We start from the raw sequence: 22,642 nt of genomic DNA on the forward strand, positions 1-22,642 counted from the left end.
ACCGCAGTTTTTGTGGCCCGGCAAAGTTATCCCGAACCCCACCCAAGATGAAGCTAACCAAAGCACTGAGTTTGCTGTTGATCGCCGTGATCCAACTAACCTGCGCCGTCGATGACAAAGTTCCAGCCAACTGTTTGGGTAAAACCTTCAAAGCGGATCCCTTCTACTGTTGCAAAACACCGAAACTGCTGGACGAAGCGGTCATTAAACAGTGTCTGCAATTGTTTCCACCACCACGGGATCAACTGAACGAACTGAAACCGGATGTTAGAAAGCGTCAATTTTCCCTTCGATTCAAAAAAATAAGTCAGCTTTCATAATTATTGGTTTTTTTCCAGTGCATGTCGGAATGTGTGATGAACCGTACTGGAATATTTAACCGGAAGAAAAGCATCAACGATGAGAAAGCGATGGACACATTCACCGATAAACTGGACGACAATTCGCTGTGGGTCGGCGCCGTCGAGAGCTCCGTCAAAGAATGTCTGGACCAGGCCGATGGTCGGAAGCCCGATTTCGACAAAACTATGAAGGAACTTCAGAAACGATTCGGCAACGAAAGAATCTGCTCCCCGGCCGCGGGATTCGTCATGGAGTGTGTTCACGTAGCAGTTTACAGGGTAACCAACAACGAAGTACTAGTCTTCGAACGTTGATTGACTGAAAGACGGTTTTTTTGATTTTAGAAATGCCCGGATAAAGTCTTCAAGAACAATGACAGTGATTGTATTGCAATCAAAAATCATTTGGCCCAGTGCCCATTCTTCACGATTTTCTCTGATAAAGCATCGAAGAAAAATTGACGTGTTATAAATAATGTTTAGTAAATCAGAATAATTCAACAAGAAGTCATAGAATAAATTTATTTTCGACATCCGACATCAGCTTACCGCTTTACTAGGTTGTAAATAAAAATCAGTTTAGCATAAAATACTAACTTTTCTGTAATCGACTTAAAGTATCTAGTTTCAAATTCAATCGATCATAAAATTCCATATTTTTTTTTAGTTTTACAAACTTTCAACGGTGACCCTACACTTCTAGTGAGTATCGATAAAAAAATTCTAATCTCATAAAAAGATAGCAGCTTCACTTCTCTGTTCAGCATTCACTCCGCAAGCTCGCACTGGATAGCTCGTTCCACTCGAGCCACTTGGCCACCTCTGGGGACATGTCCGGTTTCAGTTTGCTGCTGGTGCTGCTGCCGAACTCGCCACCATTGCCGTTACTCACCAGACCACCGTCGGTACCATTTTCACCCTTTTCGATGCACGTCGCCGAGGAGTTGCTGTTGGCAGTCGCACAAAATTTCAGCAACGTCGCCATTACTTCCTCGGCCGAACACTGGAGGACACGTTGGCGACACAAGGCCACACAGTGGATGAATCCGTCCGAGGCGCCGATAAATCGGTGTTCCATAAAAATCGATTGTTCGTCCCAGTAAACAATCTGAAAGTGAGAGAGAATATAAAAATAAACCGAACAAAACTAATTAACACACTGGAATGTTAAAGTCGATTACCCTCGATCGGATGCTGAACCGACTAAATGGACGTATGAATCTCCTGTAGCGGATCGTTGTTGCTCCCTGCACAACCGAACCGCCCTTCGACCGGATAGTCCGGTACAGTCGAGTGCGCTCGTAAAAGTCAACTCGGGCAAAATCCACCTCTCGCAAGTAGCGGGCATTGTTCATGTGGTACAGCAGTGTATCGATGTCATTGGTCAGACAGAGTCCTGAAAGTGGAATAAAGACAGAGTCCAATATAGACACTAAACGTAACATAGTTCAAAAATTTCTGACGCTGAAGCTTTAAATTTGATCAGTATCTAACGGGAAAAACAGATTGGAAAAATGACACGACAATGTATTAAAAACCACGAAAAATGTTACCGCAGAGACGGGACTCGAACCCGTAGCTAACCCCTAACGGGCGAAATTATTTTGCCAATTAAACTATCCTTCGGGGTTTTCATTACATAGTTGCATTCGAATGTCATATTTCCAATCTGTTTCTCCGGTTAGATTCTTAACAAGTCTTAACAAGACTAAAACACAAATCGTAGCTGAAATTTACCACATTACTAACTTGAAATTAAAACAAAATCGTTTCAAAGCTCAATACAGACATGGGAGAATGGGCCCGGAGAAATTTAAATCCGAATAAATCTAAGTGATATCTAAGTATTAAGAATAATAAATTATTTTATATGAAATCTGCTAGTCGACATAATCCATTGGTAGAGAAAAGAATTGTTATAAAAATATTGTTTTACGATTATAACAGCTACTGAATTTTTCACTCAAAAAAAATGGGCTTCAATAAGCTTTGTTGTCATGTACCATTGATATTTTACTTTTTATATCCATTTTAGGGATGATCAGGTTACGAACCCGTGCCAGACTGGTTTTAATCCGTTGCGGGTAATGTGTTTTTTTTTTGTTCAATCGGGTACGGTAATCTCTGTGGAACTACGGATTCGAATATTTTCTACGGACCTCTACGGATCCATAGATAAAATCTACGGAAACTGATTTTTTTCTACGGAAATATACGGAAATTTGAATTTATCAACGGAGAACTACGGGAACTAGTTTAGCCTGGCGAGTAAACAAAAAAAAAACTTTTCACTGCGAGAGCTTCGGAGAAAAATGCCAATCTACGGAAATGACACTACTACTATCTGGCATCGCCGGGTACGGGTCGAGTTCGGGTGTATCAATTTGTACCTGACCATTAGGGTGGGACAAGGTTGTATGGGAAAAATAAGAAAGGGTTTATTTTATCGCTCCACACGAACTTTTCGTTTTCCTTTCGGGTTCCAAAAGCGCCATGCAAAATTTTAGCTCGTTCGGAAAAACTATATTTTCGCGTCCGAGGTTTAAAGTTTGTATGTGATTTAGTATGGAGAAACTCACGTTTTTACAAAAAAAAACGTGCTTAATCCAAGTAGCAGTGAGATGATACCTTTTTTTATCAATCCGCATATGATGTCGAAGAAAGTTCTACTTTAGAGTTTTTCGTCATTATTTATGGTACTTCCAGAGCCGGTATTCAGGAACTAGCATAACCAAAAATGATTCGAATGGCCATAAATTAATACGCCAAACAATTTACGTCTTATAAATCGGTATGAATTTTAAAAACTCATCATCTGTAATTCCAGAATCGGATAAAATTCACCAATTTTGTATGGGACCTTATGTCCTTAAATTAAGTTTTTGTTTTTGAAGTTCAATTTGGCCTTTTTGAGAAAATGATTGAGCTTTTAGAAACGATCCGATACTGGAACCGAGCTTCTAAAATCGGTGTAGCCAAAATCAGTTAAATTCACCTGGAATCAGGAATCAGAACAAATTGGCTCAAATGGCACGTTCCCCTTGATATTTGGAGATTTGTGCCTTGCCATCAATATGTTTTTAGCATCATTTTCTCGATATATAAGAGGGAAGGATTGAAAGGAAATGGTAAGGGTTGGACTAGGAGGATGGGAAAAATTGACGACACAAAAACACATAAAAGCAGAAGTAAATTCTGCACCCCTAAGGGATGCCGAACAATCTGCTGAAGATCACATTTAGTGGAAGCAGAAGTAAATTCTGAACCTCTACGAGGTCCCGAACAGTCTGCTGTTAATAAAACCTCCAACCCCCGAGAGGATTTAGAGATCTTACAAAAGCGACACCATTCTGCACTCCCGGAAGAATGCAGAACGATTCGCAGTATGTACGAGCAGAAGTAAATTCGGCACCCCCTAAAGGATGCCAAACAATCTGCTAAACCCTATTTAAGGTGAATACAGAAGGGATTCATTCACTCCAGGAAGAACGATGAACCCTTCTGACTATAGCTCCTTACCACATTGGGTGAGAAACGAGAGAATATCCTTCAATTTTAGCTCCGCATACACAGACTCAACCATGTATGGAGAACCAAAAACCCGGATACGTAGCTGCGTCAATGCGGGACAGTTACATATCGGATGATATGAAGTACCATAATCGCATTCACACAAATCACACGAATAATACTCAGCACGTTGAATAGTAGCCATGTGATAATTTAGTTTGCAATGTCCAGTCAGAGCTCTGACCAGAATACTGCAATGATGCTTGGAGAAATGCAGTAGACACTTTGACATTTTCAGATTTAAATCTGGTAGAAATGCTTTTGTCTGAGCGCAAGTTTGCAAGCTGCGCCAGTAGCTGGCATGTTTGGATGCAGCCCAAGAACGAATCTTGTGCTTCATCCAACTAGTTGAAAGTGGTAAAGCTGGTTCAGGACCAACGAAATCATTCGTTGCACCAGCTCTAGTCAACTCATCAGCCCACTAGATTCGACCGTGAGTCATTCGAACTGAGTGCTTTTAAGGCTGCCTGACTGTCGAAACAAAAATAAATTCGTTTACCACAGATCCTCTGCTGAAGTGCCGATTGTACTCCACACAGAATTGCGTAGATTTCTGCTTGGAACACAGTACAGTATCTACCAAGTGAATGAGACTGCTCCAGCCTCATTTCACGACAGTAGACACCAGCACCAGCACGACCATTCAACAGAGAACCGTCCGTATAACAAACTATGTGTTCATCAAGTTGTCGTTCCAGACGACCATTCCAATGCTTTGAAAGGAAAACTGCCTGTGTAACCATTTGAGACCACAAGCGAGTGTGGCTGGTAGCATAATCTAATGGGTTACTGTTCCAAAGCCCTGTAACCCTAAGACGGTATGCACAAGATAATGCTTCTTGTTTTAGGAACACATGTAGTGGTTTAATACACAGTAGCGCCTCTAGAGCAGCAGTAAGAGTTGTCGTGAATGCTCCTGTCATCGCCATTAGGACCATCCTTTGGAGATGATTTAGCTTTGACTGAACTGTCGCGACTTCTCCTTTCTGCCACCATACAAGATATCCATATGCTAAAATTGGTCTAACAATAGTTGTGTAGATCCAATGAATATATCTGGGTTTGAGTCCCCATGATTTTCCAAAAGCTCGTCTGCATTGGCCGAAAGCCATACAAGCTCTCTTAATCCTGAAGTCAATGTGAGCAGACCAATTCAGTTTTGAGTCAAGAATAACCCCGACGTATTTAACTTGATCGACCACAGTGACCTCTGAACCAAAGAACTGCAACGGACGAGCTCCTGCGATTATCCTACGATGAGTGAAAATCACCATTGATGTTTTGCCCGGATTTACAGACAATCCAACCTGACAACACCATTGTTCAACAGATCGCAGGGCTTGCTGCATTAAATCAAAGAGAGTGTTAATGCTTATACCGGTCATCAATATATGATAATCGTCGGCAAAACCATAAGTCGGAAATCCAAGGTTATTAAGTTTCCTTAACAAACCATCAGCGACTACGTTCCATAAAAGTGGGGATAGTACACCACCTTGAGGACACCCACAGACACTCAGCTTTCTAATCTCTGCTTGCCGAAGCGATGAACAAAGAAATCGATTACTATGCATTGCGTGTATCCAATTTGTGATACTTGAAGGTATGCCATGACCACGTGCTGCTTCCAGAATTGAATTGAAAGACACGTTATCAAAGGCACCTTCAATATCTAGGAAAGCTCCCAAGCAAGATTGCTTTTGTGAGAAAGCTTTTTCAATGTTGTACACAACATCATGTAACAGGGTTGTAGTGGACTTTCCACGCTGGTAAGCATGTTGCATTCCATGTAGCGGATGCACGCCCAAACTAACATTCCTGATATAGTGATCGACTATGCGTTCCACTGTTTTAAGAAGAAATGAGCTTAGACTGATAGGCCTGAAGCTCTTCGCTTCCTCATAAGTGTCGCGACCGCCTTTGGGAATAAATTTGACAATTATTTCCTGCCAGGCTCTTGGAATATATCCAGTCGCAAGACTAAAAGTAAGTATTTTCTTCAACACATGTTTGAAATGTTCATACCCTTTCTGCAGTAACACTGGGAAAACTCCATCCATTCCAGGAGATTTGTACGGAGCAAAACTCTCAACTGCCCATTTGACCGATTCAATCGTCACAACGCTTCGAGCAAGGGCCCAAGAATCGTAACTACCTGAAAAAGTCTCGGGAAGAGCTGTCGGTGATGGATCCATACATCCTGGAAAGTGAGTGTTAAAAAGATAGTGAAGTACATCACCTTCATCAGACAAGTGTTCACCATCTGAAGTTCTTAAGAAACTGACATTAAAGTCCTTAGACTTCGAAAGTAACTTATTTAATCTGCTAGCCTCGTTGAGACTAGAGACATTTGTGCAGAGGCTTTTCCAACCACTTCGCTCAGACGATTGAAGAGCATTCCTGTAAGCCCTTCAAGCCGACACGAATGCCCCCACTCTGCGTCGGTGGTTCCAAGCTCTTCTGCATAGTTTTCTTAGTTTAGCAAGTTCAGCATTCCACCAAGGAGTTCCTCTAGTAGCTCGCACAATCCGAAGTGGACAAGCCTCTTCATATGCTGCAACTATGAGTGAATTTGTCTCGTCGACAACATTTTCCAAATCAATTGGGGTTTCAATTGTTGGTTGGTACCCGTAAAATCTAGTCGCCAAGCCCTCTTCATAGAGGTCCCAGTTTGTAGATTTGGGATTACGATATGTGATAATATCAAATTTAACGTTTGAATGATCAAAGAATATGTACTTATGATCAGACAACGAAGGTTCGAGCTCATCGGAGACGAGCCAATTCACCAACTCATGCGCAATTCTATCAGAGCAGAGAGTTACGTCCAAAACCTCCTCTCTTCCAGATCTCGCAAAAGTTGGGCGGTTTCCTGCATTGACTATGTGCAGGTTTGTACTGCTCACGAATTCCATCATATCAGAGCCTCTCGAATTTATATCTGTGCTGCCCCAAATGATATGGTGAGCATTTATGTCACTGCCGATTACAAGCGGTATATCACTCTTGCAGCAGTATGATACAACCTTTTTGAAGTCATCGCTTGGCGAAGGTTGGTTATGCGGTAAATATGCCGAACAATAGACATATTTCCTGTCTATGCCATCAATAGTCATACCAACTGTGACAGCACAAATATCCCGAGTTGTGAGCTCCGATATGAGAGAAACATCGAGAGCACTATTTGCAAGTATGCATGCTCGAGGCATTTCACGTGGATTAGTCATACCGATCTTGTTGAAGGCAACAAAGACTGGGTTTAACAAGTTCAATTTGGCCTTTTTGAGAAAATGATTGAGCTTTTAGAAACGATCCGATACTGGAACCGAGCTTCTAAAATCGGTGTAGCCAAAATCAGTTAAATTCACCTGAGGAGTGTGTAGACATGTTTGAGAAATTGTAGTGCGAATTAAAATTTGGGGGTACATTTCGAATCCAAGAACGAATACCGCTTAAACTGAAATAAATTTATTTGGTAATCGACTATCCAAATCTGCAAACCCGATAAACCTGATTAATTTATGTCCAATGGACATTTTAATACTAATCACCCTGTATCTCCTAAACCAGAATTCGGATCTGACTAAAAAGTAAGATGTTTTATAGGATTTTAAAACCTCTCATTTGAATCATAGATCGGTTCAGCCATCTACGAGAAAAATGAATTGCATTATTTTAATTTCGTTTCACATATCATCCTGTGGTTCCGCAATCAGAAGTCGGATCCATACGTAATTCAGGAATCTTGTTTGGGAGTATACTACTTTTCATATGAATCTGAGTTTGTAGAAAACGGTTTAGCCATCTCCGAGAAAATTGAGTGAAATTATTTGTCACACACGCATTTGCTGATCTCGACGAACTGAGTCGTATGGTATATGGAAGTTATGTTTTTCCAGCATTTATTGCTGTAAGTAGTTTAAATCAATATAATTATGGAATTACTTCCAACTCGAAAATGCTGATATCATCTGGTTTACATTTGCCATATTGGAACTATTATGTTGCCAAAAACGAACCGTGCTAAAATCGGTCCGAAGCATAATGTCATGAAAAAGGATACTATACACAGTCTTTTTGGTACTTAGAAACAATTGTATGTAACAGTATAAAAAATCGTGTTTCACGTTGCTCCCAAGCATTTCTTTGTCATACAGCGCTCAAAACTCCTACTGCTGGAATAGGGAGAAAAGTCGTTTACACAAAAATTTCGATATCTCAGTTAAAAATGGACGGATTTTAACAATCTATGGCTTGTTGAATAGGTATTACCGTGCGGAATCTAAGTCTGAAAATATATTCTGTTTTCAAGGTCAATTGTGACAGATACTGTAAAAAACTGAAAATTTTGACATAAAACTTCGTATAACTCGAAAAGTAAACATCCTATCTTAAAACCATACAATAGCGTTCTGGGTGACGGGGAGTCCTTTCATTTGCGACTAGTTTGATCAAAATCGCTCCAGCCATATCTGAGATCTCGACCTCTTAGTTGACAACACACACCCACACACACCCACACACACACACACACACACACACGGACATTTGTTCAGTTCGTCGAGCTGAATCGATTGGTATATGACATTCGGCCCTCCGGGTCTCGGAAAATTTTTCTAAAGTTTGAGCGAATTCTATAACTATTTTTTATATTTATAAAAAAAGGTAAAAATGTCAATAAATTGATTTTTTTTGAAAAAAATATGCAATTTTCTCAGCCTTTATTGCACTAATACTATGTCGATGGTGTAGTGATGTCAATAATATTAATAATAATAATAATAATAATAATAATAATAATAATAATAATAATAATAATAATAATACTACTACTAATAATAATAATAATAATAATAATAATAATAATAATAATAATAATAATAATAATAATAATAATAATAATAATAATCCTGCTGCATGTTTTATGCTGCTGATTCATGCTGTTTAGCTTGACTTGCATATACAGAAGTAACAGAAACGCAGGTTCGTTTCGTTTAATTGGTTTAATCGGCTATTCCGTTCATCTGAATGGTGATTAAAAACTTTCCTATTTCTATTCAATGAACCGTTGCTTTTGCGAATTCCACAGTAATATTTATGATGTTATGAGTAATATGAGAAAGGCATCATTACACCACTAGGTGGATAAAAACAGGATTTTTTTATATGTTTCATCTGACAACTGATACATGCGGGCCACCCGTCAGGTCTTTGCAGCCTGGGGGTGTTTTCCGCGGACCCACTGAAGGATGCAGCAATTTTTGATACATTTTCACGTCACCTGGCTGATTCCAAGAACGGAGGACCACTCCTGTCGACTAGCACGCGGGCCACTGGCCGGGTCTTTGACTCGGGGGTGTCTTCCGTGGACCCATACGGACAAGCATACGGCCACTACCATTGAGTAGAAACGTCACCAGTAAGAGGCCAGCACCTACACAATTCTTATTATTACAAAATGCCTTTGGCATCATAGAGCTAACGCATTGTGCCTTAATAAATATATTATATGAAAAATCTGACAACTGATGAAGTTTATTGCATAATAGCTGATGGTCCAAAAAGCTATAGTCTTTAAAGTAGGATCACATTTTTGAAAATCATTTTAACTTCATCAGTTGTCAGCTTCAACATACCAAAATATCAAAAATACTTTTTCTGAGAAAATTGATTTATTTTTTTTGTGTATACTCTCTCCATACAGTCACAATAGTTACCAAAAACATTGCCGAAAACACCTAATCAATCGAACAAGCAGTTTATGAGATGCAGACATTTGAAAATTATCGTTGCAGTGCTGCGAGAGTAAACAGCAGCTGATTGATAAGGTCAAGTCTAAATTGCATGGTGTTAAAATGAAGAACTTAGAATTTCGGAAACTTGCATTGGAAACCTTGCTAGGCATTTTTATGTAAAAAATAATCTTAAGAGAATTCCAAAACTGTGCCATGTATTGAAAAAAAAATAATTTAAAAAAATTAGAGGGTTGTATTCAAGACACGACCGAGCACAATAACATTAAAAAAGAAACGTTCCTAGGGTCTTTATAATAAATACAAAAATAAAGATGATAATGATGATGATACACTAAACTTCACTACACTTCAAAGTTACTTGAAAGCTCAATTTTAGGTACAAACAATCTAAAGATATAAACCTGAACAAATGAAACTATTTTATTTTATGATGATAATTTTATTTTATGATGATAATGATTTTATTTTATGATGATCGAGAAACGTACAAACTTATTAATTTGATTTGATTTATATCGTTCATTTACCCCCAGTTTTAACTTAATACTGGTCGTTCACTGGATGGACTTATTAATTTTATAAACAATTAATCGATCCAAAAGAATGTTGTACCAGTAATCTTAGTAATGGTGTAATTTTATTAATCTTTCAAAATCGTCGATAATCTTCGGAAAGTGTCGGTAAATAATATGGTAACAATAATGTTTTGGAGCAAATAATAATTTAACTGAAACTGGCGGTTAACCAAATTCTACGAGGGTTACTATTAAAACGATACATGTAAAATCGCAGATAAACTTACCTTGAGTTTATCTTTGATACTATATGATATTACATCTAATTGTACTGTATATGTGAGCCTGTGGAACTCATTTATACTACTAAACCGAGGAGGCCGCTTTTAGATCAGTTTCAGAATTTAATTTTGAATCTTTTGAAGCGTTTAATTCCTGGTGGGACAACAACTTGTTCAGTCACATACATTGAAAAAGAAATATCTATGATTATCATTATCACAAAACTTTTTACTAAATCCATTTGCGCGTCACCGTTTTATTCGTATGGTAATGGAGATTTAAGTATGCAAACCGATCAGTTGCCAAAATAAAACATTTTGAAGCTTACAATATTGAAGCTTTAGAATCATTTAAATTAGGAAAATCCATTAACAAATCATCGAGGAACAAGCGCTGCAAATTAGATCCGAAAAATCTATCGCCGATAATTCTAAATTGGCCTGATAGTTACCAGAGAACCAAAATAAAATACTCAATTCAAATCAATTTTTCAATGGCATGCAATTGAAATATTCAAATGACGTTATCTCATAAGTTCAAGTAAAATGTTTCCGAATCGATTGGTTGTTGAATTAATTAAATCCATCAACAAATGACTGAGTTATAAGCGTTCAAAATTATGACAGATAAATGTTACGCGATTAGTTTTGCATGTTTTAAATTGACACCCAGCCTCGGGAAGCGAAGTGTAGGGCATTTTTAATGGCAAAATCGACCAAAAATTTGCTAATTACATGGGATATTTCAAAAGAATCGGTAACCACGCTGATTCGGTTCTTCAATAGCCAGATGATATATAAGATACTCAAGCGAACACGGTGTTGCACAGACAATAGGAAATTTCACCAACACATAATGCAAAAGCGACAATCCAGCAAGTGAACGCATATATAATCCAGTCATCAGCTCACTGGACGAGCTACTTGTTTCATTCGCAGTCAAACATCAACTAGGCAAAGAAATATTGTGCAGCCTATATTTATAGATTTCTCTTCATACTACGTAGAACGATGCGGTGTTTTTTATGCATGACGCAAAGCCTCCTATGCCGAACAAGAAGTTGACGTCATTTTGTACAACAGGGATTGGTGGATGAAAACATAGGTCGATTCCAACCATTTTTTCAATAGTATGCTATTGAAATACTGAAACGACGTCGTCATACAAGTTTAAGTTAAAAGTTTCCGAATCGATTAGTTGTTAAATTATAACAATCCATCAACAAATGACTTAGTTATTAACGTTCAAAATTATGACACAAAAAGGTTACGCGACTATTTTTGAAACTTTTAATTGACACCCGGCCCCATATAGTGAAGAGTAAGGCATTTTTAATGCCAAAAATGGCATTTATGAGTAATAAAACATCTCGTAAATTTTAAAATAAAATGCCATAAATTCTCAGTTATTCGAGATACCCAAGAGATACAACAAATCTCGAACATTTTTACGGAATGAATGATAGGCAAGAAAATGTGTTTCTTCGTACAGTGGCTCAAATTAACACTTTTGCGTAGTGGAGAATCTTTGCAAGCTCGAGTTCGGTCTCCGGGATGTATTCATTTTTTGCACATTCAATCATTTATCTTTTTTTCGAATCTGGCTTTCGTCAGGTAAAAGTCAGATAAAAAAGAAACTGAAAAACTTTTCTGGCTGGGTTAGCTGAATTTCGAAGCTATCGGAAGTTTTCAGTGTTGATGATCTCAATTCGTCCCCGTCCCTTGTCGACATTTTTCCAGATGCCAATGCTGTCATTGAAGGTGTTACAGTAGAATAGTGCGTGGGCCAAATTCCACACAAGGAATGTAATGCCAAGACTTTGCTTTGACGCCTTGTTGAGTAGGATTCAGTTCATTCAAATGATGAGGTTCAGACGTCTTAGTTCCGTTGAAACACTTGATCAGCTTGGACGTTTATTTAGTAGGAGATCAGGACTGAACAAGATCAATATCGAATTTGTCTTAAAATTGTAAGAATGAGTTTAATTATGGAGCATGAGTTTTCGCACCAAGACATTTATTTATTCTCGAAGACCAGACTTAATTCGTCTGGTAGTTGATCGTTCGAAAAATTGTTGAATAAACACAAATTTAAATAGTCATAAAATCATCGTCTAATTTACTCATTGTCAATGCTCGAACGAACGGAAACCGAAAATTAAATGGTAGTCGTTCAAAACAGTTCTATATTTCCTCTAGGTAGCCGACTGCCTAGAGATTAAGAAGTAAAAAACTTCCTTATATTCAAAATATAACATTTCGTTGAAAATATACTAACATAGCTCGAGTATTGCAAATCAGTCACTTATGAAGAATAAATCTATGTCCCAAAAAAGAGATTTTTCAACTGAGATGTGACTAAAGCCATATAAATTGATGGATTCCAATAGTATTCAAAAGTCGCTCAGAACATTTTAAATCCATTTATTACTTCGATTAAATATGCAGTCTTATTCTAATTTAAAACATTTTTCCGGTCTCGATTTTACTTTTTCTTATTCGAAATAAAGCAAGATTCCGAAGTTTTCCGCACTTCTTACATTTGGAATTAAAAAATAATAAACGCATTCAGAAATTTCGTGCAGCCCCTCTATGGCGATTTTCCAAGTTCGAAAATCTTCAAATTTGTACTGTTTCAGAAAAATAGAGATTACTATTTTTTGATATCCTGCAATACGTATATTACAATACATGTTTAAGTATTATTAAACTTTGTTCATTCAATAATTTAGTGGTTTGAATTAAACTAATAGGTGGCAATAGCAGTTCAATTTGAACTGTTTTAATCACTGTTAAGTCGACGGCAAAATGCGAAGAAAAGTTATTAAAATAAAGGGTGATTTAGAAAATCACCCTTTATATAGCTGTATATTAATTTTGAAGACAATAATAAATTTTCAATATAATTCACATAGCAAGCCAACATGCCATACAAAATAAAGGGTACAGTACTAAATCTTCCAATTACTCAGAAACGGTTACATTGAAAATTATGCCTAATTTCGCTTTCAAACATCACTTAGTCATGTTCTGTTCAAACTTACTACTTTCGGGAATGGCGGATAAGTCGCCCACAAAAAATATCAATCCGTCAATAGTGGACAGATCTCAATATTTTTCAGCTTATTGAATAGATTTTACCACCAAGGTATCTAAGTATTAAATATATTTTGATTACAAGGAAAATTGTAACATTTAATAACTGAAGATTTACATAAATTAAAATTTAATCAATCATCAGATCTCAGAATCGTTCTGGCTGACGGAGAGGTCTTACGAATTTGAGAATTCTGTATGAACTCTGCGGTTGAGGAAGCTAAATGGATGTCGGAGGATCTACGTGTCAAAATTTTGCTCGCACGTCGCGAAAATCCAAACTACTTTTGAACGCAAACTTGTCAAAATTGCGTAAAATTAACTCTTACCTAGGATAAACGTATATCAGCAGCTAGAAACACTGGATCGGAAGGAAATCGAATACCAGAGGTCCCCAAACCGGTGGAAAATAGTTGTCAACTGTGTCTAGCATAGCCTCGGCCTCTCCGTGCGATAGGTCTCAATTAAGACCGGACAGTTGTCCCAAAAAGATGTAAAAATATGTCATGTCAATATTTTTACAGCTAATTTCACTGAATCTGCCATCAAAGCAGACAGAAAAAGAAGGTTCAGTGGATATTTTTTTCATTATTTTGTTTGAATTGAACTTGAAAAACAAATATGGCTTTTTACTGAAAATTTGAATGATTTACAAACATTACGGTTTGACCAATTATTGATCGTAACTCCCTTTAGAATAAATAATAGGCAGATTTTGTAGTACATCGTCTGAATTTATATCTGAATGGTTCAGTATCTTTATCAGACGAGTAGAAATGTAAGGATTATTGATAAGTAGAAATGTAAGGATTATTATTGATAAGAAGATTCTGAAGAAATATTCTTAGTAACTACAAGTTATTGATTGTTTGAACTTTTTTTGTCATTCACTGAGATAGTGACGTATGAAATCAGCGATTTTCCTGTTGATTTTATTAAGTGAATACAGTATATGAAAAAAAAATTAGATTCGACTTGAAACGATAGGAATACCATTAACCCAGTAATGATCGAAAGATGCTGACCACAACATGACAAACAACGGGCATATTTTAGGAGTTCACGTTTTTTTATTTTCACCATGCCTACTACGTTTCCCTACACATGGTAATGAAAAATGCACCTTCCCATCACGGCTAAAAGCTATTTATAATTAGTTTACTGAAACTGCACTCACCCCCAACGGTGGCCGTATCCAGAATGTGCAATCGCTTTTTGACATATCGGGCCGCAACCACACAAAGGCACATCCTCAGGAAATAGTGCAGCTCAAATAGCACATAGAGAGCCACTATCACTCCCAACACAATTCCTAGCACGGTGCACAACATCGCGACAGTAGGCTCTACTTACTTTCCCCGGAGAAAAAGGAAGAAAAATTTGCATCAGAAATCGATTTTCCTGTATTCTTTTTTTTTTTACTGATGTCGAGAATGATTCTTACAGACTTACTGGAACTATTGATTCGGATTATGAAGTAAGTGTAATCTATTTTCTAACACAGCCAACAAAATCACATCACAAAAATTTGATTTGCTCTGTCGAAAAAAAACTATCTTGTTGATTTATCCTCTGCAGTAGTTGGCCATGGACTAGAACTATCGAAACATCAGCTGATTTTCCGCATAGCCAACTATTTCTGTCCTTGGCTTTGTAGGGCCTCTGCGGCCATTGTCCTACTGCTGCGAGCCACCAATCGGTTTGCAATACAATCGCAGTAGTTTTTCAACATTTCACATGCCGCCACGCATTTTCAATTTCACTACGTTTTTTTTATTTAAGCTAAATTAACCTTCTTGTACTTCCTGTAGGAACAACACTGCAATTCAATCAATGATGCCGTACATCGGAACAACTGTCACGGTCTACCACGGTACGTGAAGTAGAAAATTTGAGGATTTGTTTTGGTGCTTGTTTCGCATGCGCCAAATGCATCATTTGACAAATGTTGCACTTTTTGGGTTGGTTCGGTGGCTCGTGGAGGACTAGGATTGCAGGATAATCGCTCATAGCCGTAGCAGAAGGATATCATTTTTATGGTTTCGTGGAATATTTTTTTGTATCTGGTGTACGCATCAGCAAGTAATTTCAAAAGAGATATATTTATTTATGTAATATTTATTTTCTTGTTTATTTACTGGTTTGTTCATTTATTTACGTAGTTTGTAATTATTTAAATATTTTTAATTTCATTCGTTTATTAATTTTTTATTCCATTTATTGCCTATTTATTTAAATGTTTATTAATATATTAATTTGTTTATTTGTTCATTTATTAATTCATTTATTTATTTACTTTGTTCCATTTTTAGTGTTTTCAACCTCAGGCCATTCATCTCTTCGAGCCAGAAAAGCTTTCTGACCATATATGCGGGGTTATTCATTTATTCATTTATTCATTTATTCATTTATTCATTTATTCATTTATTCATTTATTCATTTATTCATTTATTCATTTATTCATTTATTCATTTATTCATTTATTCATTTATTCATTTATTCATTTATTCATTTATTCATTTATTCATTTATTCATTTATTCATTTATTCATTTATTCATTTATTCATTTATTCATTTATTCATTTATTCATTTATTCATTTATTCATTTATTCATTTATTCATTTATTCATTTATTCATTTATTCATTTATTCATTTATTCATTTATTCATTTATTCATTTATTCATTTATTCATTTATTCATTTATTCATTTATTCATTTATTCATTTATTCATTTATTCATTTATTCATTTATTCATTTATTCATTTATTCATTTATTCATTTATTCATTTATTCATTTATTCATTTATTCATTTATTCATTTATTCATTTATTCATTTATTCATTTATTCATTTATTCATTTATTCATTTATTCATTTATTCATTTATTCATTTATTCATTTATTCATTTATTCATTTATTCATTTATTCATTTATTCATTTATTCATTTATTTATTTATTCATTTATTCATTTATTCATTTATTCATTTATTCATTTATTCATTTATTCATTTATTCATTTATTCATTTATTCATTTATTCATTTATTCATTTATTCATTTATTCATTTATTCATTTATTCATTTATTCATTTATTCATTTATTCATTTATTCATTTATTCATTTATTCATTTATTCATTTATTCATTTATTCATTTATTCATTTATTCATTTATTCATTTATTCATTTATTCATTTATTCATTTATTCATTTATTCATTTATTCATTTATTCATTTATTCATTTATTCATTTATTCATTTATTCATTTATTCATTTATTCATTTATTCATTTATTCATTTATTCATTTATTCATTTATTCATTTATTCATGTATTCATTTATTCATTTATTCATTTATTCATTTATTCATTTATTCATTTATTCATTTATTCATTTATTCATTTATTCATTTATTCATTTATTCATTTATTCATTTATTCATTTATTCATTTATTCATTTATTCATTTATTCATTTATTCATTTATTCATTTATTCATTTATTCATTTATTCATTTATTCATTTATTCATTTATTCATTTATTCATTTATTCATTTATTCATTTATTCATTTATTCATTTATTCATTTATTCATTTATTCATTTATTCATTTATTCATTTATTCATTTATTCATTTATTCATTTATTCATTTATTCATTTATTCATTTATTCATTTATTCATTTATTCATTTATTCATTTATTCATTTATTCATTTATTCATTTATTCATTTATTCATTTATTCATTTATTCATTTATTCATTTATTCATTTATTCATTTATTCATTTATTCATTTATTCATTTATTCATTTATTCATTTATTCATTTATTCATTTATTCATTTATTCATTTATTCATTTATTCATTTATTCATTTGTTCATTTATTCATTTATTCATTTATTCATTTATTCATTTATTCATTTATTCATTTATTCATTTATTCATTTATTCATTTATTCATTTATTCATTTATTCATTTATTCATTTATTCATTTATTCATTTATTCATTTATTCATTTATTCATTTATTCATTTATTCATTTATTCATTTATTCATTTATTCATTTATTCATTTATTCATTTATTCATTTATTCATTTATTCATTTATTCATTTATTCATTTATTCATTTATTCATTTATTCATTTATTCATTTATTCATTTATTCATTTATTCATTTATTCATTTATTCATTTATTCATTTATTCATTTATTCATTTATTCATTTATTCATTTATTCATTTATTCATTTATTCATTTATTCATTTATTCATTTATTCATTTATTCATTTATTCATTTATTCATTTATTCATTTATTCATTTATTCATTTATTCATGTGTACTACATTTTAATAATTTGAAGTGACGCATTATGCGATTGACTGCACAATTCTTTACACAATTTCGTAATTTGAAATAAAGACAAATGAAAAATGATAATGTTTACTCCCGTTTTTTGTTGAACTACAATCGTACTTCTGAAATAATCCAGAAACTCTTGAATAATTTTTTTCTTTGTTTTATTTCATCATCTTCAGAACTTTATTAAAGTATCTACTAGGCAATTGTTTGCCGTATTTTCCGATAACTGAGTGCAAATGAAAAAAGTATCGAATGCGACTTCGCCACATCATTTTGCTCGTGTGCTATCCGACCTCGCTACCGCTCGTTCGGAGTCCCTTCATCGAAATGGTCCATTCGGCGAATCGGCATTCGGTGAAACGACTTTCGACGAAATAACTATATAATAATATATCCAAGTAACAATTTTTGTTACTGTCGCTTATTTGTGATCAGTTTGCAACAAAATGCTGGCGGTTCAATGCATAACGCATTGGTCTTACAAATCAGTTGTCGTATGTTCGAGCCCCGACCTGGAAGGATTCGTAGTGTCAATAGGATCGTAGCATCAGCCATGCAATGATTATGTACACTCTGAATCGGCTGCGAAGTCTATTGAAACAGAAGGTCAAATTCCCCTACAGGAATGTAATATCATAGCTTTGCTTTGCAACAAAAGCTTGAGTTATTGTTACTTACATTTAACTTCTTGCTTAACTCAATATCGCCTAGTGACTTGTGACATATTGGAGATCAGTTAAAATTAAGGTCAAAACTAGTTGTGGTTTCGTTGCAAGTAAGTGCTGGAACATGAAAATAAGTTATATCAAGTAAATTTGTTACAACTCGTCACCAATAACAATGTAAATAATAGATTAATTTAAGAAGCTTTCCAAATAAAAGAAAGCATATTATTAGGAATTACGCAAATCGTGTCATATAGCTGTGGAAAGAGTTTCGTGTTGTTCGAGGTGAAATTTAATGATTTGCGGTACGGATTGGTCCACCATCCCCCGTATTCTTCAAACCTGGCTCCCAGCGATTATTTTCAATTTCCAAACCTGAAAAGGTTTCCCCAGGGAAATAAATTTTTGTCGAATTGCTGAGGGCCTTGCAAAAACGGAAGCCTATTTTGAATATATTGAGTACGGATGTCGAGTTGTTTGTCTGTGTTAAAAATCTACTCAACAATAACCTTAACATATAAACTTATAATAACTGCAGTAAAATGATGACTCATTATCCTAATAAAATTGATCTCGTAATAAAATATAATATTATATAATATAATATAATATCTACAAAACTATCTTCTCGGCGGTGAAAGATTTCATTTCAATTTATCATTCATTTACGGAATCACTTTATTTAAATTATCCACTGTAAATTGACCTGATCACAACAATGACTGCGTTCATAATACAGTGATGACGACACCTAATTACCATTTGACTGTCTGCGATTCGTGCGTTTAATGCAATTCATCAGCTAAATCACTCGAATCAGTGGTCGTGGGGAATGAATTGCAACTTGTTGACGTGCAGTCGTCGGTTCCCCGGCTCCCGTTCCGAAATGTGTCATTGCGATCTACTGCGATCGCCATCAGATGTAAGCACGCAGCTTACAGGAAAACGCTCGATGCCAGAGTTTCATGTAAAATCACCACTTGCTTTCTGTTGTTTCGATTGACAGTTGAAACTCATTACAATGCGACAGAATAGAATTTGTCAACTTGAAATGAATTTCTGATGATTACACAGTTCACTACAATCGGAGAGAAAAAAAATCATAACATGCGATGCAGCTGGATTTCTATTATGTCCGATTTTTAAATAGGCTACAATTTCCTCCAGCTTTCATTACCTGGTCGTCGTCGTCGTCGAGTTTTACACGGGATAGTAGCAATTAGAGGAAAAGAGGAGTTATATATAGGGATCCGATGACGACTGAATGGGTTAGTTGACGTAACTTTCGTCACCGAGAACAACAGTACAATTCAACCATGAAGCTGGTGATCGCGATTGCAGTGGCGGCAGTGCTCCTGATTCAATCCACCGTTTTCGGAGAGAATCCTTGTGCCAAAGGACCCCCAGTGCAGAAGGTATTATCGTATTCGGTTAAATGAAAAGGGTACCGAGTCGATAGAAAAGTTTAGACGTGTTGTTTGTTTTGTGAATTGCTTATGATCTATTTTTTATTCTACTATCCGAGCGGTTGATGCAATTGGAATCTGCCAAAACGATTGTTTCGAACAGAATTTAGCTGCCAATTCCTAAGATCTTTAGTTTAGTTTAGGATACCGTTTTAAAATATGTTCTGTAGAAATTGCAAACTTTGATCTGAAAATTAAAGATATTTTCATCGATCATTAGCAAAAGTACGGCTTATGAGACAAAGGATCTCATAAGGAAATTAATGTTGTATTTTTCCCTAATATGCGACAGACTCAATCGCATTTAACAAGAAGTTTATGAAAATCTGTATCCGATACTTTTTATATCTCAAAACGGGCGGTAACGTTTCCAATTTCTCTCAAATTGTATGTATGTATGTGTATGTGTGAATCCACCATCAGTTCAACGCATTACCAGTGGATGCAGGTAGACTTACTGGAACGGCCGGGATTTGAATCAAGAATCAGTAGATCGCAAAGAACGTCCGTGTATCCATTGAGCCACAGAAGCACACAACTACTGACCACATAAATGATATACATAAATTCATACAGTCGTACTGTAAAGCGTGACAATTACAAATTAATAAACATGTAAATCTCAATAAGTCATGACAGAAAATGCAGTTGATATGCAGAATAATGAGTTTTATCACATTTAAAGTTTACGTTGCATAGAAAATTGATAGGAATCAAACATAATATTAGTAGGTGAGTTGATTCTCCGAAAATTACAATACAGATTGCCGTTAGCTTAACTCAGCTTAAACCCTGAGCTGTGGTAGACACAGTTCTACAACAGCACCGAGTAAATGGTAAACGCGTATGCACGGATTTTCAATTCATAACGTAAAATAATCGTATTTTTATTTTCAAGGGTAACATTTTTGAAACGTAAAAAACATTTTTCTTTCAATTGTTGTATATGAAACATACAGCAATGCAGTCGTACATTAAAGATATAGAGGATAGAATAAAATAAAATTGAATTGCTATGAATAGCCCACTTTTTACTATTTGTATTGTCTATGGGAACCAGAGCTACAAATTGTCAGTCATGTCAAATGACCTTGACAGACTGACTAAAATCATCGTCGAGTGTAATCGGTACGGTCAAAGTGTCTGTCAAATGAGATACTCGGTAGTTCTATGACCAAGTAGAAGTATACTCAGTCAAAGACAGACGACTTTTTTGTTTTCTCTTCTTTCTCCTATTTCCTGTGGCAGATAAAAAATTCCATGAGAGTACTAACATAAACATAAATTGATAAAGTTCATTGTTGCTTGCAAAAAGTCATTGGACTTCGGAGTTTATTGGTGTACATGAGTCTAATTCAATGTTTATGCTGCTTGATTAATATTTAGTCACATCGTAATCAAGCAGGAGAAGGAGAAATGAAGATAATATCAATCGCATCGGCAATCAATGAGCGTCTTGGTGAGTGTAATATCAAGAGAATTTAAGTTATGATAGATCGGCTCTCAGACACTCAACATATGATGATTGATAGAGCCTGGTTGGTAGCAGTCCAATGACAAAAGCCTTCCAATCTTCGTTGTACAAAGTTGCTAGTTGATAGTGACATTTAGCAGCTCTGATGGGAACTACCACCAACCGATCACAATGAGTATCACACTCCGCACTCGTTGACCGCATGTCACGCTTATGAACCGAATTAACAGTGCCCCGTTCTGTATGTGTCGGTTTTACACTACCCGCTTTGTGCGACGATTCGTTCAGTTCATGCGGTCGAAATTTTGCGCGTCTTGTTTTGGCACTGAATTTCTCCCTAATGCTCGGTCATACTAAACATTTTAGAAAATTTCAATTTTTGATAAGTGGTCAGAATTTCATATGCCATATTCGCGTTTAATAATCTTGAAGTTATTTTTCCTGCCCAGAATCCTGCCGAATGCTGCGAAACACCAATGCTGTTGGATAAAGATATCATGATGGATTGCTACAAGAAATACGGTGAACAAACCAAACGCCAGATGAAAATGGAAGGCATTCCAAGAGGTTGTGTAAGTGGTTCAGATGTTTCGGTGTTCAAATAATTTCAGTTTTCCACAACATCCCCTATCCTGCAGTGTATTGCTGAGTGCGGCCTGAACGCTACCGGACTCTACTCCAATGGTATGATTAAACGAGACGACATGACGAAAATGTTCCTGGACTCGGTCGAAGATAAGCCCCAGTGGAAAACGTTGGTGCAGGATACCCTGGACGAGTGCTTCAAAATGGCCGAATCCATGATGGACGAAATCGAAGCTGGCGCCAAGTTGCAGCCCAGCTTCGAGGGTGAACAGATTTGTCATCCCATCTCCGGAACGATTCTGCGCTGCATGGGCATGAATATGTTCGTCAAGTGTCCCAGCGACGTATACAAGGAAAGTGACGAATGCAACCAACTGCGGGAGTATTCCAAGATGTGTCCAATCATTTAATTTGGGCTTGTTGACCGTCCATCAGGGAATTAAGTGAAATTCTCTACGTAGTAATTAGACAATAAATGTTTTCCCTGTTGTTGCATCATTTAATTGTATGGTTTATGGTTTGAA

General features: G+C 35.4%; 3 protein-coding genes across 4 annotated transcripts; 2 read left to right on the forward strand and 1 right to left on the reverse strand.

Moving 5' to 3' along the window:
• Positions 1 to 813, forward strand: LOC131436520 (uncharacterized). The gene is made up of 3 exons (XM_058605268.1): positions 1 to 266; positions 339 to 620; positions 687 to 813. The coding sequence occupies exons 1-3, from the start codon at positions 48 to 50 to the stop codon at positions 801 to 803; spliced, it is 618 nt and encodes a 205-aa protein (XP_058461251.1). The 5' UTR covers positions 1 to 47; the 3' UTR covers positions 804 to 813.
• Positions 814 to 837: 24 nt separating this feature from the next.
• Positions 838 to 15,428, reverse strand: LOC131436518 (protein THEM6). 2 transcript variants are annotated; one of them, XM_058605267.1, is made up of 5 exons: positions 15,352 to 15,428; positions 15,012 to 15,097; positions 14,737 to 14,911; positions 1,523 to 1,737; positions 838 to 1,449 (listed from the first exon to the last, which is right to left on the reverse strand). In XM_058605267.1, exons 3-5 carry the CDS (start codon positions 14,888 to 14,890, stop codon positions 1,102 to 1,104), a joined length of 717 nt encoding a protein of 238 aa, XP_058461250.1. In that variant the 5' UTR covers positions 14,891 to 14,911; positions 15,012 to 15,097; positions 15,352 to 15,428; the 3' UTR covers positions 838 to 1,101. The 2 variants fall into 2 exon arrangements, with proteins under 2 accessions (XP_058461250.1, XP_058461249.1); XM_058605266.1 differs by having other exon boundaries at positions 15,004 to 15,097.
• A 4,378-nt stretch (positions 15,429 to 19,806) lies between these two features.
• On the forward strand, positions 19,807 to 22,616 carry LOC131438296 (general odorant-binding protein 67-like). The gene is made up of 3 exons (XM_058608196.1): positions 19,807 to 20,008; positions 21,983 to 22,105; positions 22,172 to 22,616. The coding sequence occupies exons 1-3, from the start codon at positions 19,910 to 19,912 to the stop codon at positions 22,526 to 22,528; spliced, it is 579 nt and encodes a 192-aa protein (XP_058464179.1). The 5' UTR covers positions 19,807 to 19,909; the 3' UTR covers positions 22,529 to 22,616.
• The last annotated feature ends 26 nt before the right edge of the window (positions 22,617 to 22,642 follow it).

This window comes from Malaya genurostris, chromosome 3, assembly GCF_030247185.1.
Source record: "Malaya genurostris strain Urasoe2022 chromosome 3, Malgen_1.1, whole genome shotgun sequence".
Lineage (NCBI taxonomy): Eukaryota > Metazoa > Arthropoda > Insecta > Diptera > Culicidae > Malaya > Malaya genurostris.

Coding starts and splice junctions, on each gene's coding strand:
- LOC131436520 (XM_058605268.1), top strand. CDS start 48: ATGAAGCTAACCAAAGCACTGAGTTTGCTGTTGATCGCCGTGATCCAA. Junction 267..338: donor TGAACGAACTGAAACCGGAT/GTTAGAAAGCGT, acceptor GTTTTTTTCCAG/TGCATGTCGGAATGTGTGAT. Junction 621..686: donor TTCACGTAGCAGTTTACAGG/GTAACCAACAAC, acceptor TTTTGATTTTAG/AAATGCCCGGATAAAGTCTT.
- LOC131436518 (XM_058605267.1), bottom strand. CDS start 14,890: ATGTTGTGCACCGTGCTAGGAATTGTGTTGGGAGTGATAGTGGCTCTC. Junction 1,738..14,736: donor GGATACGGCCACCGTTGGGG/GTGAGTGCAGTT, acceptor TTCCACTTTCAG/GACTCTGTCTGACCAATGAC. Junction 1,450..1,522: donor GGTTCAGCATCCGATCGAGG/GTAATCGACTTT, acceptor TCTCACTTTCAG/ATTGTTTACTGGGACGAACA.
- LOC131438296 (XM_058608196.1), top strand. CDS start 19,910: ATGAAGCTGGTGATCGCGATTGCAGTGGCGGCAGTGCTCCTGATTCAA. Junction 20,009..21,982: donor AAGGACCCCCAGTGCAGAAG/GTATTATCGTAT, acceptor TTTCCTGCCCAG/AATCCTGCCGAATGCTGCGA. Junction 22,106..22,171: donor AAGGCATTCCAAGAGGTTGT/GTAAGTGGTTCA, acceptor CCTATCCTGCAG/TGTATTGCTGAGTGCGGCCT.